Source organism: Rosa chinensis, chromosome 5 (assembly GCF_002994745.2).
Source record: "Rosa chinensis cultivar Old Blush chromosome 5, RchiOBHm-V2, whole genome shotgun sequence".
NCBI lineage: Eukaryota > Viridiplantae > Streptophyta > Magnoliopsida > Rosales > Rosaceae > Rosa > Rosa chinensis.
This window is the reverse complement of record NC_037092.1, coordinates 53,029,386-53,047,525: the sequence shown is the minus strand read 5'-3', so window position 1 is coordinate 53,047,525 and position 18,140 is coordinate 53,029,386. Positions and strand designations below refer to the sequence as shown.

The 18,140-nt window shown below is 35.9% G+C and overlaps 1 protein-coding gene and 1 long non-coding RNA gene across 2 annotated transcripts; one reads left to right on the top strand and one right to left on the bottom strand.

Annotated features, from left to right (window-relative positions):
• Positions 1 to 8,888: 8,888 nt before the first annotated feature.
• On the bottom strand, positions 8,889 to 11,466 carry LOC121048993. The gene is made up of 6 exons (XR_005799092.1): positions 11,302 to 11,466; positions 10,507 to 10,581; positions 10,324 to 10,389; positions 10,162 to 10,253; positions 9,423 to 9,577; positions 8,889 to 9,028 (listed from the first exon to the last, which is right to left on the bottom strand). It is a non-coding gene; the product is annotated as an uncharacterized LOC121048993 (long non-coding RNA).
• A 5,041-nt stretch (positions 11,467 to 16,507) lies between these two features.
• LOC121049066 lies at positions 16,508 to 17,635 on the top strand. Its single transcript, XM_040505528.1, has 4 exons — positions 16,508 to 16,656; positions 16,735 to 16,898; positions 17,152 to 17,286; positions 17,541 to 17,635. The coding sequence occupies exons 2-4, from the start codon at positions 16,764 to 16,766 to the stop codon at positions 17,580 to 17,582; spliced, it is 312 nt and encodes a 103-aa protein (XP_040361462.1). The 5' UTR covers positions 16,508 to 16,656; positions 16,735 to 16,763; the 3' UTR covers positions 17,583 to 17,635.
• Positions 17,636 to 18,140: the final 505 nt, after the last annotated feature.

Here is an 18,140-nt window from a genome sequence, read left to right as displayed (position 1 = left end):
AGCGCAGGCACATTACCTAGTTCTCTTATCAACAGTTCCACTATTATAAACGTATAATCTCATAATTTTCATCTAAAAAAGCGAACATATTTCAATACAAAACTCATAAAGATTCTTATGAGAGCTTCGATTGATTACTTAAGAAATACATATGAAGATTGCTGGTGATGGAAGAAGAGAGCAACGAGAGAAGAGAGTGACTAGAAATGAAAGAACGACCTGAGAAAATGGAAGAGAGCACGTTCTTTTCTTTCTTATTCTCTTTGTTTTGAAAAATATATCTCCGTGTTTTCTAAAATATGAGAATGAAAAGATGAAAACGTTAAACGTCTATTTGTCATTTTCTTGTTCTACGAGTAAATAAGAAAATCATTTTCAATTTTTATTTTCTGCATTTTTAAAAACAGACTGACGAACAAATCTTCAAGCCATTTTCATTTTACAGAAGAAAAAAAATGACTTGAAAACATTACCAAACGCCACCTTAAGATTTTTGTGTTACTTCACTACCATCATTGTTGATTTCAGGGAGACTCATAATATGACACTCCAAGTTCTTCTTGACTCTGAGATGAATGAAATTCCTATATCTAAGTATTCATTTGTTAACGTAATCAGATTTCTTGTGTAAATGTAGGTTGCGGTAAATTTGGACAAGAAGATTAATGAGTTTGAGAAACTTGACTTGGATTTCTGTATCGAGAGTTTGCATCACTCTTTTTGCTTGCAACTTATGGGTCATGAGAATAGTCTGTAGTTGTTTGCTACGTTAAATGCCGCTTGAACTGATTTTGGGGCCTATATGATAGCATTAATAGTGCTAAGTTTTTATTTTTTATTTTTTTAACTTTTTCATCTCAAACTAAAATCAGATAGATAAGAGAAGAGAGTATTGGTTATAACTCACCAGAGCAACCATATGTCTATACATCCCGTGCCATTCTTCAACGTCTCTCTAAAATCAGATAGATATGAGAGTATTGGTTATAACTCACCAGGGCAACCATATGTCTATACATCTCGTGCCATTCTTTAACATCTCCCTAAAATCAGATAGCTAAGAGAGTATTGGTCATAATTAACTCACCAGGGCAACCATATGTCTATACATCCCGTGCCATTCTTCAACATCTCCCATTCGTGTGCAAAATATGCGCGGCTTGGAACATAACTCAAAAGTTTTCTCCTCTTCATCTGATTCTGAAAAATTAGAAAATACAAATCATAAGACTCTTGATGTAGGAGCGAGGCAAAGAGAGTTGGCATATATAAAAGAATATGCAAGATTAAGACTTATTTTGTGGATTAGAATGCCATTTTCATTCATGTAAGAATCTATGATTCTTGATTCGGAACAGAGCATAACACTGTCTCGAAACACAAAATCAATGTTAGTTGTTCATATTTTTGTAATGTACTATGGTGTCGATCAGATTCAACAAATTAAGAACACAATATCAATAAAGGTCTCACATTTATCTTATCCCAAAAAGAATGGAAAATGTCTCACATTTTTTCAAAAAAAAAAAAGACCAAAACGATGTCACAAAGACTTTAAGATGAAACTACTTTTTACATGAAGAACATCAAGAATACAATATCAATAAAGGTCTCACATTTATTTTCCACCACAAAGAAAGAAAAATGTCTCACATTTTCCAAAAAAAAAAAAAAAAACGATGTCACAAAGATTTTAGGATGAAACTAGTTTTAATATGAAAAGAATGTACCTAAAATGTACTTCCTCCGGCAGTTTCTTCCTCATCCGCCTCCGCTTGCGGAAGAAGAGCTTTGCTTTTATCAAGAAGTCGCTTGTGTCTCATAAGTCATAACACTATCAAACACCACCTAAGTCTTTTTTAGATCTCGACTCTGTCAATTTTAAGCTTCGTGGCTCAAATTTCAAGCTCTATGTATGAAATGTCAATTAGTAGAATGGCTTGGTCTCTTAATGTGACAGAAAACAGCCTATGAAATATATAAACCCTCAAATTATTGGTGTCCATACTGTTGTGAAAGCCATGGGAAGCCAAAATATCTATTTGAAGGACAAATGTGTGCCTCTGATAGATAAATGAAATGTTCAATGTCGAGTTTACTGTTTGGCCTTAGCTTTTGTTTCTGCTTTTTGAAATTAAAATGAGAAAATGTTTGCTGTTTCACTTTTGCTTTTGGAAATTAAAATGAGAAAATGTTTACGTATTGTTTGCCTTTTACTTTGGGTGCTCAACTGTTTGTACTAATTAAGCTTTTTGTCACTTCACTGCCAGCATTGTTGTTTTCAGGGAGACTCACAATATGACACTCCAGGTTTGTCTCAACTCTGAGATGAATAAAATTCTTATATCTGAGTATTCATTAGTTAATGTTACCAAATTATTTGCTTGTGTAAATGATAAGCCTAAATGGCTCACAACTTAACTCTACAAAAGTATAAGTAGGGATCGTTCAAGCCGGGGATTGAGGGTAAACCTACAAGTTAACGTCAAAACAAAGTATTTATTCACAATAATAATCGAAAATATACGATGGGATAAATAGATAGAAACAAAAATAAAGATAAAGGGGAGTATCAATTATAATCTAACCTAATGTTCAATTGAACCAAGAATCAAGATAGAATTAGGTAAGTGGAAGAGTTAGATAAGTAATTAACAACCACTAAACACGTTTGAATAGATTTACTAACTGTAGAGTTCAAATCACAAGATGTATGCATTCAATATCTCTTTTACTTCCCTTATTAATTACAAGAAGATGAAAGTCTCGCAAGATTTTTGACAATTGCAGGCCACCCTGTTACGAGAAAGTCTCGTCCTTATGAACAAGACAATGCACCTATACATATACAGAAAAGCTTGTGGCTGTGAATGTGATTGGTTATCAAAAATCCAGTACCATATATATAATTGTTCATATCTCCCTCTTCATACAAAAAGGAAGCCATGTCTATGAATTTGATTCCCTATTACTTAACCCCGTGTATCTGTTACTCATTTCTAAAGAAAACTCTAGTTTCCTCAATCCAAAATCGTACTAGAGCAACTCTAGTGATCAAAATCTGGCTCATCAAGTAAATGTAGATAAATAGATAACTTGACCAATGCAAGTCTTGCTCAAGACCATTCATCCTCGAGCTCCTGTCCATCTTCATAAACACGAATTAGATTCACCAAGCAAGTATGAATGTTGTGCAACAAAAGCCTGTGTTTGTCCTAAGAATCTAGCTGATCCTTAAAAGCTTCTTCCTCTGAGCTTCAAAGTCCTTGAAAATAGTTGTAAAAGAATAAATGCAAAACATCCTAGAAAGAAATCAATTGAGAAACAAAGATAACACATTCAATGTCTCTTTTACTTCCCTTAATTACTAAGCAAGATGAACACACCATTACTAAGCCTATTGAATATGCAATCAAGGTATGGAACGCTATCCTATCAATATCACATATAGTAAATCATTTTCAGTGTAGTAAGATTGAATGGAAGTTTGATAGATTTTAGAAAAGCAAATAAGTGTGGAACGCCTATCTTACATGCAATCCTAATTGTTGATTTAACTTTCATCCAAAGACCATACTACTTATGAATTAAGATCATAGAACGCTACTTTCTTAAAACGTGCAACATGCTTATATCCTAAGTATCGACCCAAAGAACATCAACGCATAAGAAATATAAATATGCACGAAATCAACAATCATCATTACACAAAAAGTGAAATAAAAAACTATGAATCCATAAATGAAAACATCACAAACATGAATAGGGCTCAAAAATTATTCTTTAGCTATAAAACTTTAATCTCACAAAATTTTGAATCCAAAATACCAAAACAAAAACATGTTCTGAATTACAAGAAAAGAAAACCATATATGTAAAGAGAGGATCTTCAAGAGGTGTCTTCACAGCAAGGGATCTTCAAGAGGTGTCTTCACAGCAAGGGATGACGGCTATGAAGCAGGAGAAGCACCGCTTCTTGACTTGAGATGAAGATATCAAAATTAGGAGAGAAAAGGGAGAGTTTGCAATTTGATTCAGGGTCGAGAGATGAAAAACTTGACGTCTATAGCTCTCTCTATATATAGAGGACAACAAGTGTAGGTGACTTGTTATTTTAGACGTCTTCTGCTTTGTTTCCAAGCCAATCTCTGTGTCATAGGAATTTTTTGATGAAACAATGTCATGTCACCTTTTTTTGCATCATTTAAACGAATTCAAGTCCTTGAATATCTCTTTTTTTCTATCCAACATTATCTCTAAGACTCCCCTCTTAGCCACAATTAGGTCTTGATTCATTCAGGGTAAGATTGAGACGACATTATCCAGAAAAACTCTTATAAATTCGTCCAAAATCTATGTGTCCAATCAGGTCTCCAAATCTAATCTTTATTCATCTTTCCTGGTCAAACATCACTTCCAATCCGTATCACCTTAGTCTAGGATGTCTTGGACTTCTTCTAGATGCTTCTTGAATGTTCTTAGACTCTCCTAGTCCACTCAGGTATCCTCATGTCATCAAGCATCCTTATGCAGTCAGGTTTTCTTTGTCGCAAGATTCCAGAACCTTCTTGAGAACTCCTCATGGAACAAGGACTCCTTGTCTATTAGGTTTCCTAGTTAGAATAGGACTCGTAGAGTTTCAGTTTGAGTCAGATTAGGAATCCTATTCCAACAAGGACTCCTCTTCCTAACAAGATTAGGAATGTTCCATGTCATCATTTCTCTTTAGTTCTACGCTTTATTTGCTTCTTGCTTTTCATTTCTTGCATCTTATATCCTCTTTAGCGCATTTCCTTCGTCATCTGCTCTAATTAATGTATCTATGACCACTAAACTAAGTTAGAAATGATAATGTTAAGAGAATAACTTAGCAGAATGTTGAAAGATAAACACTTAAAACGTCGCATAGGATGCTCCTATCAGTAAATGCAGGTTGCGGTAAATTTTGACTAGAAGATTAATGAGTTTGAGAAACTGTATTGGGATTTCCATATGGACTATGGAGAGTCTACATCACTTTTTTCGCTTGCAAGGTATATGTCATGAGTATAATTTGAAACGATGTTTCACTTATGCCAACATACATAATGCATTAATAAAGGTTGAATATCTTGATTCTTTGGTATTATATTGTTGGTAACCTGACTCTTTGGAATTATATGTCATGAGGACTAGGGAGGCAATTTTTCATACCTTGGCACTAAAGTCACCACTAGAACGTTGTTATGCTAGCCAACCCGTCTTGTTTGAGGACGGGTCTAAGATGATAATAGTCTAGTGATGATTTTGGTGCCAACTGCCAAGGAATGGAAATGGTGTTTTGTTTGTACAGATATGGAGCCTGCATGTGTAATTGACCAAGCTTTTTGGAGGTTGAGGAGGATCCATTCAGATGGCACTTGAAGGGATCTAGCTTAGTGGCAGAAATCAAATGCTCTGATGTGAGATGATGCTGATTGCCATCCATTACACGTCAAGCAAGTAATTGTTATAGGAATTGATCAGGAGGACCTAACGAACATCCTTTGGTTTTCTTCTTAGATAGAAAGCTACTTTGATAATATCTGTCAAGTCCTAATTTACCCTATCAAGCAGCTAGGGGAGATCCAAACCAACCAACCAACTATTAGTCTAGTAACTTCACATTATGAAATTTACACCCAAAAGAATGAAACATTTTTCCTTGAAGTAACTCAAAAAACCTTTGCAGCACCTTCTTGACTAGAAGCCTGAAATGAAAGTACGATCATGCATGGTCCAACTGATAAGCAAAAGCAGAGAGATGGGTGGTAAAAAAAAAAAAAAAAAAGAATATATTTAAAAAAATTGAAAAAGAGAATATAAAGAGAATATATTATTTTTAAAAGAGAATATATTATTTTTTTAAAAAGAGAATATATTAAAAGAGAATATATTATTTTAAAAGAGAATATATTATTTTAAAGAGAATATAATATATGATTTTATATTATATATATATAATTTTTTATAATATATTATTTAAAAGAAAAGAAAAGAAATATTTATATTATATATATTTTTATATTATATATATATTATATATATATTTTTATATTATAATATATTATTTAAATATATAATATATATATATATATATTTTTTTTTTTCATTATATTATACTCTCTCTCTCTCTTTTTACAAAAGAGAATATAAACTGTTGAACTAAAAATTATACAAAACTAGAAAGTTCCTCAGCCCTCAAGTATTTAATTTTTAGTTCAAACTTACCTGATAAAATCCACTCACAAACTCCAAAATAGAGATGAATGGTAGAGGAACACTTTCAGAAGCTTGTGCAGTTTGGTTATTATCAGGCAAAAACTCATGTGATCGATCCAACCACGTAGTATGAATTAAGCATGCTCAAAGCCTGTCTCCTTTGATTCTTTGACCTATAAGGAGTTAAAACAATAAACTGAACATTTTTTTTTGGAATGAAGTTCAACATTTATATTCATCACAAGTCAGGATAGGCCGTTACATACCTTTCTGCTGTCATTTAAGACCATAGACAGACAAAAAGCTAGTAGTAGTATCCACATGTGGTACATACATATAGTCTTACTCATTATACATTCAAATACGTAGAAATAGCGGATATCCTCCTTCGGTACTACTCCAGAGACGCTAAAGAGACATAGAGCATATAAATGCTTAGTTTCCTAATACAAGGAATTATTGTAAATAGATAAACTAAAAACATATAGATGGGCTTATGGAAAACCACCCCAGCCCAAAGTAGAAAGCCCTATAGGGAAACCCAAGAGAAGCAGCCCAACTCAAGGCCCAACACGAACTGGTTGACCCAACCCTGACCACGTCTCCTTCTCCCATTTGCCGCCTGTACTAGCCAGTGTAGTTCCTCCGTACGACCTCCGCTTCAAAACCAGGGTCCCGCCACCAAGCACCGCCAAGAGACAAAAACACAGAGCGCAGCCACGAACCATCGCCGAAGAAGCCCCCCGACACGAGCCCTCTCCGTCGCTTCAGCACAGCGCACCGCTGCTGAGAAGTTCCAAAACCACGTCGCCGATGGATTTGGAAAACCTCAATGAGCGCCGTCCTGTACAGAAAAAACAAACAACCACGCCCAGAGGAGGCGCTCGAATTCACCAACCAACCAGCCAAAACCTCGAGCCAAAAAAAACCCCTCTCCTGCCCTTCCAAGCAATAGCCTTCAAGCTCTCGTCCGGCAGCGCCTCGTTACCGGCAAGGTGAATCCAAACTGACCCCAAGCCGCCACCGGACGAGCAGAAATTCTTTAAACCCTAAACCAAAAGAATCCGGGTTTTTTGGAGTAGGATTGTTCTACTTTCTTTATAATTGTAGATACAATAAACTGAACATTGGAAAGGAAGGGGTAGAACAAAATAATACAAATTAAATACAAAGGTAGAACCAATTAATACAAACAATGTAAATTATCAACTGCCCTTCTCTGCAAGTGGGTGAGATAAGAATTAGCAGGTGATCAACTGGTGAAGATAGGCGTTGTACATATAGCTTATATCCTCATCATCATTCTGCACATGTTACACCAATCCTGAGGATTAGATGTAAGGCTGCTTGGGTTGAAAACAGGAATGCCAATGAAAAACAATATAGGGTTGTTTCTATTCAAAAGGAAAACAATGTAGGAAATGCAATCCTGTAGATTAACCCCATTTGACATCATCCACTCGAAAAAGTAGCAATCCCCTAAAAGGCCTCAAACAGCCAATTAACCAACCAAGCATAGAAAACCATCTTATATATTCAATGGGATTAAATGTAAGGTTACTTGGATAAACATTATGACATTGCAACTCGAGCACCTTTTTAATCCAAATGTGTAAGTAATACACCTGCACACTTCATGCAGGAAGAGAATGGCTCGTTTTTTAAGCTTTGAACAAACCCAAGTAGAGGAAAGCAACTACAAATTGGGAGCAATCGCCGCAATTAATGAAATAAAAAGATTTGGATTTGTGCTGTAAATCTAAAGTACCCATTGTGATCTTATCAACTCCTGTAATACGCATGCCAAATGCATGAACTTGGATATGCAAGACATCAGAACAATTCAAATGTTCCCAATTTCCTATAATACCCAATCCGATTCATTGTAATTCACAAAACCATTTTACAATAAGAACTGAAATATGTTGCCAACCCCATACGTTGACTCATTAAGGTATCTGATGTCAGTTATTTGAAAACCTAGTTTAGGATTTAGGTGACATGAAGAAGAAGCAACAGGTCAAGCATTTGAAGCTACTATTAAAAAAATAGAGATTCATGCAGAGCATAAGAACCAGCCTCATATGCTGCAGTTTTAAGAACTTCATCTAATATAAACTGGAAAAAGTTCTTTGAAAAAACCACTTCCAAGCACAACTGTAGATAACCCAAATCACTAGATGAAGCACTTGAAATATCATTCCTTCCAGTAAGAGCATCTTGTATTAATACATCAAGTGTACAGCCTAAGTGAGCCTTATGGTACCGACAAAGCCCTCAACATTTGGATCATTTCTGGCTAGCTGCCATTACCTGAAGCTCAGATGATGAGCAGCAATTTCCTAATCCACGTCAGAAAGTTCATAAACACTACGAAGAAAAAACCACCAAATTTTGTTTCTTACGATTTCATGAAATTCATGTCTGAAAGAGGCACCCGGGATAGGACAGATGCTTTATCAGGTGCTGCAATCAGAGCGTCTGATACTAAAGAGCGATCATGAGAGGAAAAAGAAGACTGAATGTAATGTGCAAAAAACGTGAAATAGCAAACACAAAGGGACAAAACCTACTATCTAATAAATGGATACACGTAAAACTCGTGCTTGAGAGAAGAGAAGCTTTCCACTATTTTTCAAGCTCAATATCAGAAATATGCACTAAGCAAAAGTAAATCATTCAACTCAAAGGATGGAACACGCCTGGCGTTTTGTGGTGTCATTAGTCCCACTAAGTTCAGAAGCATTATCTTTACAAACGAGAAATATATCCTTTACAGCCTTTGGACCTGCGAACAAGATATAACAAAAGGATTAACATGAACCGTCTCAACAAAAGACAGCATGCGAAAGTCATTGCTTAGTACCGTCACTATCCTTGGTTTTGTTCAAACAATCATATAATGCATATGATTCCAATAAAGCTATATATAGTTAATGCCATAGAAAACTACTTTAATACACACACAAACAAAAAAATGTTGAGTCAATCAAAATGCATCCAAATTTTGTAGTCCGCTATGCAATATGTAATCTAAAAAAGGTCAAAATCTATCAGTGTTGCCAGCAATTAGGCAGCATTAAGCATAAAAATGGAACATCCCATCTGTGGAGCCAACTCTTCCAATGTTGTAAAAAAGCAACGCTATACTGTAATAACAAACCCGTAAACATGTTGCTTACTTGTCTGCACAACCAGAATAGAAAGAACGAGGTCCAAGCATGAGCCTTCCCCGGGAAACCATAGCTTGTCGCACAACAAGAGCACCTCTAGAATCAAGAACATAACGTTCAGAATGAGGCCCACCCAGGCCAGCTGGTTCTTCTCTATTAAGTTCCTACAATGAAAACCAATAAAATTCCTTAAAGGTGCATCAAACAATGACAGTAATTGTGAACTTGATCTAAAGAAACTAATCATGGTGACATTTGAGACAAATTTAGAGTTGCTTCTATATTACCATATCATTGATAGAAGAAGTTTCCTTTTGAAAAATGACAAATACATTCGTGAAGTCATGGAAGAAGATTGGCAGAAGAGTAACAATAATTTGTCTTTGATGATTTCAGCAATACATAAACGTGAGAACTGAGAAGCAATTGGTAGCATAATCATCTTCTCAATTGGGAAAACTCATTGTTAAAGAATTGACGTGAGAAGAGACATCAGTTGTCAACAATTTTCCTAATATTGGTTTTACCTCTAATAAAACTGGAGTAAAATATTCTAGATCTTATGTTAATTTCAATATTTTGACATCGCCAGTGCAAGCAGATCGGACTAAATTTACAGACACAACTCTGAATGAATCATAAGACACTCTGTAAGCTTCCCAAAGTAACAAATTCTCAACAGAATACCCAAAACCCAAGACAAAGTTTAGAGGGAAAACCATTTGAAACCTTTATAAGAGATATTAACCTCTGTCTAAGCCCATTATTTATATGATTTTCAGAATATTTTTGAATGTCAGATACAACGTCAGCTTCAAGTCCCTGATTAAGCACAACAGCCTGTGAAAGCAATAGTATGTTAGCAAGAAACTAAGGATCAAAGTAATAAGTAAAATGAGGAGGGAGATACCCTTAAATGTGTATAGAGAGCTGTTGCAAGGCGCAAAATTTCTGGTGGCTCTCTTCCTAAGCCCCACTAGGAATAAAAAAAAGAAGACAACACATGATGAATTTGGATAGCCAACATGTATATTATAGCTTTTGTAGGTCAGTTGAATATTATGAGAAAAAGAAAACGACAGCAGAAATTTACCTCTTGATTTGCAGAGACGATCAAACGGGCATAATCAATCTCATTGAGATGGATGTCATCACTTAACTTCAAAGTCTACAACAGTAGGAATTCTATTATCAGTAATGGTTCGGAAATGTAAATGATGAAGCAAATTATTTTGCATTACCCTCATGACTGGGAGAATATGATAAAAAGAAGAAGAATATAAGACAAAGCTCAAAATCCATATGCAGAAAACAATATCATCAATAGTTTTCTGGAATGTAAATGAGTGGAGAGTTATAACAAAAAGAAGCCCAGCCTTCGTTTGATAAAGAAGACGTTTGAATAAAATGCAATATGATATGCTTTGCTACTTGCTAGTCAAAAACAGTGAAAATTAATCAAATGTTGGTATTCTATGAGCACTGATCTAGGCATAAGAACCAGGTGTCGAACTGTAATTAAGGCTGACTTAAAACATGAAAGAGTGTATGTAAGGCGTATATTATGTCATTCCCTGGCAAAAATCATATTGCCTAGTATATGTGCTGTGCACTTAAAAAGACACAAATACTGAACACATTGTTGCTAATTTCATAATAAAACTAGGGAGACGGGTGACGAAACCCTAGGAGAGAGACTGGAAAAGGCTAGAAATGCGATTGGGAGCCTGTCATGGGTTGTGGTTTTATGAATTTCGTGTTGGAAAAGTGTGGCTTAGATTAGAGCCCTTTGGAATCCCACATCAGAAAGGTGAAGAGTCATCCTTGGGTTATAAGGAATGGTACCACACACACTATTGCTGAGGCCTTTTTGTATTAAAACCCATACCTGTTCTGCACTGGGTGGCTAAAGTGGGGGGAGTATCGGCATTATTGGATCCATGTGTGTGGGACTCATTTGCCGCTTCCGCACAACAACTGGTGGGTGTCTTGTGGCAGGCTCCTCTCGTTCACAGGAATAGAGGACCTCTTTACAATGTCATATGGTCTGGCTTTGCATGTGGATGAAGATGATAAGTGCTTATCAATGCTAAATGTTGTTGAACAAATAGTTAATCGCCAATTGCATGTTTGGTAAAGCCTCATCGTCAAAAAGAAGTGTTAGAAGGTAGTTCACGTTCGTATTGATGCTGTTCTTCTAAGTCAAGAAAACAAATATACTTCATATGTATTAATGTTGATACAGCTATTTGGATTCCTTGTCAGGCCCGTTTTAGATTATTGTAATGATTGCCTCTGTTTCCTACCGTATACTTTTTTATCCCTAGTGTGGTGTATTTTGTGTATTCCATAGTTGTTGCCACTTTTTCAGATTGCATGTAAGTTTAGACATTTTCACAAACTATGCTTGGTTCATGTACTAGCTATTTTTTTTTTTTTGCAGACTTTGTGCACTGCAAAATAATCTTGAATTGGAGGAAGCCTACTACAAAGCTTTCTTATGCCGCTTACGTTTTCGAAGGTCCTACCCTGTGTTTTATTTTATTTTACATGCATCTGCATCATGTATACATGCACTTAAAGATATATATGCACCCCATCTTGTTGGAGCTAAATAGAACTGACGTCTTTTTGTTCAGCTTTTTATCATGTTCTTACTTGTATATATGAAACGTCCTCAAGGGAGAGGTTTGGAGTTGGCGAGACAGCATATTGTTGGATTGAAAAAGATGGGAATAGGAAATCTGGAAATGCAGAGTCTTTATTGAGGCAAAGGAATTTTGGTTTATGAGTTGCTACTGCAGAGCTCTTGAAATGCTATTGATTTCTTTATGAGAAGCATTACATCAGCAAGGCTTAATTTATAGCAGTTTAGGACTCTAGATATTTCTATCTAGAAGACAGAAGAGACTCATTGGAACTCTAATACATTATTAACTTAGGCTGTTACAACAACCAACTACTTCAAAAATTTAAATCAAGAGCTAAACAGAAAACTCTAGAGTTAAGGAGAAAGTACATGAATTCCAACACTCCCCCTTAATGTGTTTTCTTCACAACACCAATGATCTCTCTGAGATGGTAGAATTTTTAGTTGATTTTTCTGCTGCCTTGTACAGAATTCCATAATCAAGAGTGCCCTGCAAGTATCTTAACACTCTTTTCGCAGCTCCATAATGAATTTGACTTGGCTCTTGCATATACCTTGAGAGAAGACTTGCAGCAAACATGATCTCAGGCCTAGTAGCCGTTAGATACAGAAGTCCACCAATTAAACTTCTGTACTTTGTAGCATCTGCCTTCTTCGCACCATCCTCCTTCTTCAACTTTTCATTTGCTATCAAAGGAGTAGCCACAGAATTGCACCCAAGAAGATTAAACTTCTTGAGAATGTTCTCTGCATATTTCTTTTGGGAAATAAAAATCTCATCTTTTGATTGAGATACTTCAATCCAAAAAAATAATGTAGAAGGCCCATGTCATTCATCTCATAAGTACTCATCATATCTTTCTTGAACTGCTGAATCACATTCTCATCATTGCTAGTAAAAATCAGATCATCAACATAACGAGAAACAATGAGAATAGAACCTGCTTTCTTGTACACAGAGTGTAGGCTCACTTGGACTCTTTTGAAAACATCTCTTGACAAAGTATTTGTCAATTTCAGCATACCATGTCCGAGGAGCTTGCTTAAGCACGTAAAGAGCCTTTTTTAACCTGTAAACTTTGTCTTCTCCCCCTTTAACTAGAAACCCTTGAGGCTGCTCTACATAAACTTCATCTTTCAATACTCCATTTAAAAACGCCGACTTCACATCAAGTTGAAATATCAACCAATTCTTTTGAGCAGCAAGAGCAACCAAGGTTCTTATAGTTTCAAGTCTTGCAACAGAAGCAAAATTTTCAGAATAATCAATACCTGGCTATTGAGTAAATCCTCAAGCCACAAGTCTTGCTTTATGTTTATGGATGCTTCCGTCTTGATTGAACTTCGTCTTGAAGATCCATTTCACCCCAATAACTTCTCTGTCTTTTGGAAGATCAACAAGCTCCCAAGCCTGATTTTTTTTCTATCATTCTTATCTCCTCCTCCATTGCTTTCACCCAAACTCCTTCGTTTTGAGCTTCTTCAAAGCTTTCTGGTTCTATTCCAGAAAAGTTGCATGACTCATATAGGTCGCTGAGTCTTCTGGTCCTTAAAATAGGACTCTCTGGTGATGAGTACTCTGGAGTAGAAGGACTTGCATTTGAATTTTTTGCTGGAGTAATTAGTGACTGAGGAATGACATCGTCTTCATGCTGCTCCAATGGAATATTTTCTTCTTGTTGAACAGTAGCATATGGCAACTCCTGCAGTTTATTTTCATTCCAATCCCAGCTAGCTTTTTCATTAAAAATCACATCTCTGCTCACAATCAACTTCTTAGTTTCAACTTTGAAAAGTCAATATCCTTTTGAGCTGGTACTATACCCAACAAAGATGCATTTTTGGCTTTTTTCATCAAACTTATTTCTCTTTTCAGTAGGGATATGAGCATAACAAATGCAGCCAAAGATTTTAAAATGACTTACAGATAGTTTGAATCCGCTCCAGGCTTGACATGGAGTCATATTCTTTACTGCTTTGGTTGGACATCTGTTGAGAATGTAAACAGCCGTATGCGAGCTTCTGCCCAAAAGTCTTTCAGTAAACTCTTCTCATTCATCATTGAAGTTGCCATCTCCACAATTGTGCGATTTTTCCTCTCTGCGATCCCATTTTGTTGGGGGCTGTAGCCTACTGTCAACTGCTTCCAAATGCCTTCATCTCTGCAAAAATCTTCAAATTCATGAGAGGTATATTCACCTCCTTTGTCACTACGAATGACTTTAATTGTGCAGCCACTTTGATTCTCTACAAATGCTTTGAATCTTTTGAAAACCAGAAAAGTTTCTGATTTCTCCTTCAAAAAATATACCCAGGTCATCCTCAAAAAATCATCGATAAATGTGAGAAAGTACCTGAATTAATTGAAGGAGGGAGTTCGCATTTTTCCACAGATATCAGTATGCACAAGCTCTAGCGGTGCTTTTGCTCTCCACGAACTTTGTTTTTGGAATGGAAGTCGATGTTGCTTGCCCATAATACATCCTTCACATGAATCTGAGGTTGCCTCAATTTTCGGCAGCCCATTCACCATGCTATTCTGTTGAAGAAGCTTCAAACCTTGGAGATTTAGATGACAAAATCTCTTGTGCCACAGCCAAGTGTCTTCAACAACATCTGCCTTGAATGCCTTCATGCCATCATAATGAAATATAAGTGGAAAGTTTCTGTTTTTCTCCATTCTGACATGTGCAATCACCATCTTTGCCTTCTTATCATAAATAGTGCAGTAGTCATCATCAAAAATAAGAGGATAACCATTCTCCTGCAGCCGTCCAACACTAGGTAAGTTTTGGCTTAGGTCTGGAACAAACAATACATCATGAATCTGCTTTACTCCCTTCTTAGTTTTGACTGCAATGCTTCCTTTCCCTTGTGATTTCACAATAGCACCATTGCCGAGCTTTATCTTCGGAGTGACTGAGGTATCCAGATCAACAAATATGTTTTCATAACCTAACCTGTGATTACTACAACCATTCACTGTCAAGATACCAGGTCCTTTCTTTTTCTTCAAGGGCTGCTTGATATGCATAGAATAAATTCCAACTTCTTCATCTTCATGCTTGCTCTCAGAGAAATTTGCTTGATTGGTTTCTTTAAATCTGCAGTTCTTTTCAGTATGTCCAAATAAACTACAATACATGCATTTAGGCTTTCCACAAAACCAACACTTTGCTGAAGCATGATTAGCTTTATTGCAAATCTTGCAAGAAGGCTTAGTTTCAACATAAATTGTACCTTTGTCATTGTTTCTGCTGCTGGACTCCACTTTCTTCCATTTTTTGTCTCCCATCCGATGATCATCCCTTGGATTAACTCTGCCTTTTTTGATAAACTTCAATGATTTGAAGGTGAGTTTTGACTGGAAAGCACTTTCAACAGCTTCCTCATTGCGTCCTAGCCTTCTTTGTTCATGAGACTTCAAGGAACCCATCAACTGCTCAATGGATAAGGTGGTGATGTCCTTGGACCCATCAACATATTTCTCCGGCAAGCTGATTAAGATCTTTTCCACGACCTTTTGATCTGACAAGTCTTCACCAAGGGTTCTCATTTGGTTGACAGCCTCAGTTACTCTAGAAGAGTAATCTTGGATGTATTCAGATTCTCTCATCTTCAGATTATGAAACGCCCTGCGTAAAGACTGAAGCTTGATGGTCCTTGCCTTTCTATCACCTTGAAACTCCCTTTCCAAAATCTCCCAAGCTTCCTTTGCTGTGATTGCTCTTGTTATTCTTGGAAAAATTTTGTTGGTGACTGCATTTTGAATTTTTGAGAGAGCCTTGGCATCTGTCATTGCATCTGCTTCATATTTTTCTCTTTGTGCAGCTGAAAGTTGATTCTCATCTTCTGGTTCAGTGAAGCGCTTCTCAACAATCTTCCAAAGCCCTTCTGACCGAAGCAAGGTTGTCATTTTCACTTTCCAGAAATCATAGTTTTCTCCACCAAAGATGGGAAGAAAAGAATATGAAACTGGAGTGGTTTCTTTAGGAGACATCTTGGCAGGTTGATATAGGGAACGTCCAATATGAACGAACCCGCTCTGATACCAATTTGTTGGATTGAAAAACATGGGAATAGGAAATCTGGAAATGCAGAGTGTTTATTGAGACAAAGGAATTTTGGTTTATGAGTTGCTACTGCAGAGCTCTTGAACTGCTATTGATTTTTTTTATGAGAAGCATTACACCAGCAAGGTTTAATTTATAGCATCTTCTAGATATATCTTCTAGATATATCTAGAAGATAGAAGAGACTCATTGGGACTCTAATACATTATTAACTTAGGCTGTTACAACAACCAACTACTTCAAAAATTTAAATCAAGAGCTAAACAGAAAACTCTAGAGTTAAGGAGAAAGTACATTAATTCCAACACATATAGCTAGCCTCCTGAATATCAGAATTACAATGCATGCTTAACTCATCAGAGTTCCTTATATCTAGGTCTCTTGGAACTTATGAAGGAAGTATAGAAGATAAAACTACTGCCTCTGGTTGTCATGCAATTGGATTTGATGCTAGTTTAAATTAACTGTAGATTATCGGCCCCAACACCATCACGCTATAAAAATTCTTAGTTGGAAAATGGTAATCATTCTATAATTGCTACTGGTAGTTGTAGTAATTTACTTCCATTATTCTAACCCCCTTTTTTTTTTTTTTCAGATTTGTGATGCCAGGCTATTGAATATTTTATGAAACTTCTTCACGATCTTGCAATTGATGTCATATGTTCCTCCCCATTGAAGCCATCTTTAGGAACTGTTCTGCACTATGTCGTTGAATTCCAAAAATATTTGCCTGATTTAGTAGCAAGAGCTCATCTTCAGGTTGGTTAATGTTCATTTGTTTCTGTTTATTGTCTTTCTGATATCTGTTATGATAACCCTATCAAAGGTTTCGGTAACATAGCTTTCCACACATTTATCTACATCTATTCCATTATCAAAAAGGCAACAATATATACTTAGCATTGTGAGAAGCAGTTTCTTTTTTCCCCTCCATATTGTATTTTATACAGTTAATCTCTACAATTCTGTTATTTTTCTGAATTGTTGACCATGAAAACTTTTGAGCATGCAGCATCTGCTGGATGAAAATGGGAAACTCTATGGCCAGGATCCTGTCTTTGGTGTTATTACCAGAGCTGCAGCTATACCTGATTCTATAAGGAACCATGATATGCAGAAACATGAATCAATTGTTCACCTGGGACAGGTGAAGCCAAGCAATTATTACGTTTGAATGTTATATGCGTCTTTCTGTTATGTATTTTTCTTTGGGGTGATCAACTGATCATAGTTTGTTTCTGATTCATATTATGCTATTGAATTTTTGATATATTGTTTTGCTCTAGGGCATCAAGGGATATGAATTAATGCTCATGTATGATATTTATTTATTAATGAATTAAACAGAAAAAAAATTTCTCTGGGTTCTTCATCTAATATGTGAATCATTATGTATTGCAGTACGTTGGTAATCAACTTGCTAAAAGTTTTATGTACAAATAGTGGCAAAGGTGTAAGCTTGGAAAGATTTTACAAGAGTGGCGTGTTGTTTACATACAGGTATGTCAAGTATCTTCAAAGAAAGAGATTCTATATGTTTTTTCTACTTTCTCAAGGCTCAAATGTTTTCTGTATCTGAAGTGAACATCCTAACCGAAAAGGTTGATACATAAAGTTTTCTAACTTCTGAGAGTACTGCATTATTAGATAAATCAGGTTGTTAATCCTCTATTAATATGGATTTCAATTGTTATTATATTTTCTCCATGAAAAAGTGTTCAGTTCTTGTTCATTCTTCTCCTTCATAAGTCTTATTAGATCACATCCAGAAAGATTGAAAATTAAGGCAAGGTTTCACAAATCCATGTCTATGGAACATAGGAATCTGAAGAACTTCAACCCTTATCAATTTCCATACCTTGGCATTTCAAAACCAAATAAGCTTTTGCTCACCACATTTTCTCATTGCCTGAGAAATTTTACAGTATTTGTTTCCTAAAAACCTTATGAGAAATCATCTAGCAGCTTCTGTGAGTTCTTTGATTTCTAATAAATATAACT

What these genes read in the sequence shown, in the direction of transcription:
- LOC121049066 (XM_040505528.1), top strand. Translation starts at nt 16,764, where the DNA reads ATGAAACTTCTTCACGATCTTGCAATTGATGTCATATGTTCCTCCCCA. An exon ending in TAGCAAGAGCTCATCTTCAG is followed by an intron (nt 16,899 to 17,151) that starts GTTGGTTAATGT and finishes TTGAGCATGCAG; the next exon opens with CATCTGCTGGATGAAAATGG. An exon ending in CAATTGTTCACCTGGGACAG is followed by an intron (nt 17,287 to 17,540) that starts GTGAAGCCAAGC and finishes TATGTATTGCAG; the next exon opens with TACGTTGGTAATCAACTTGC.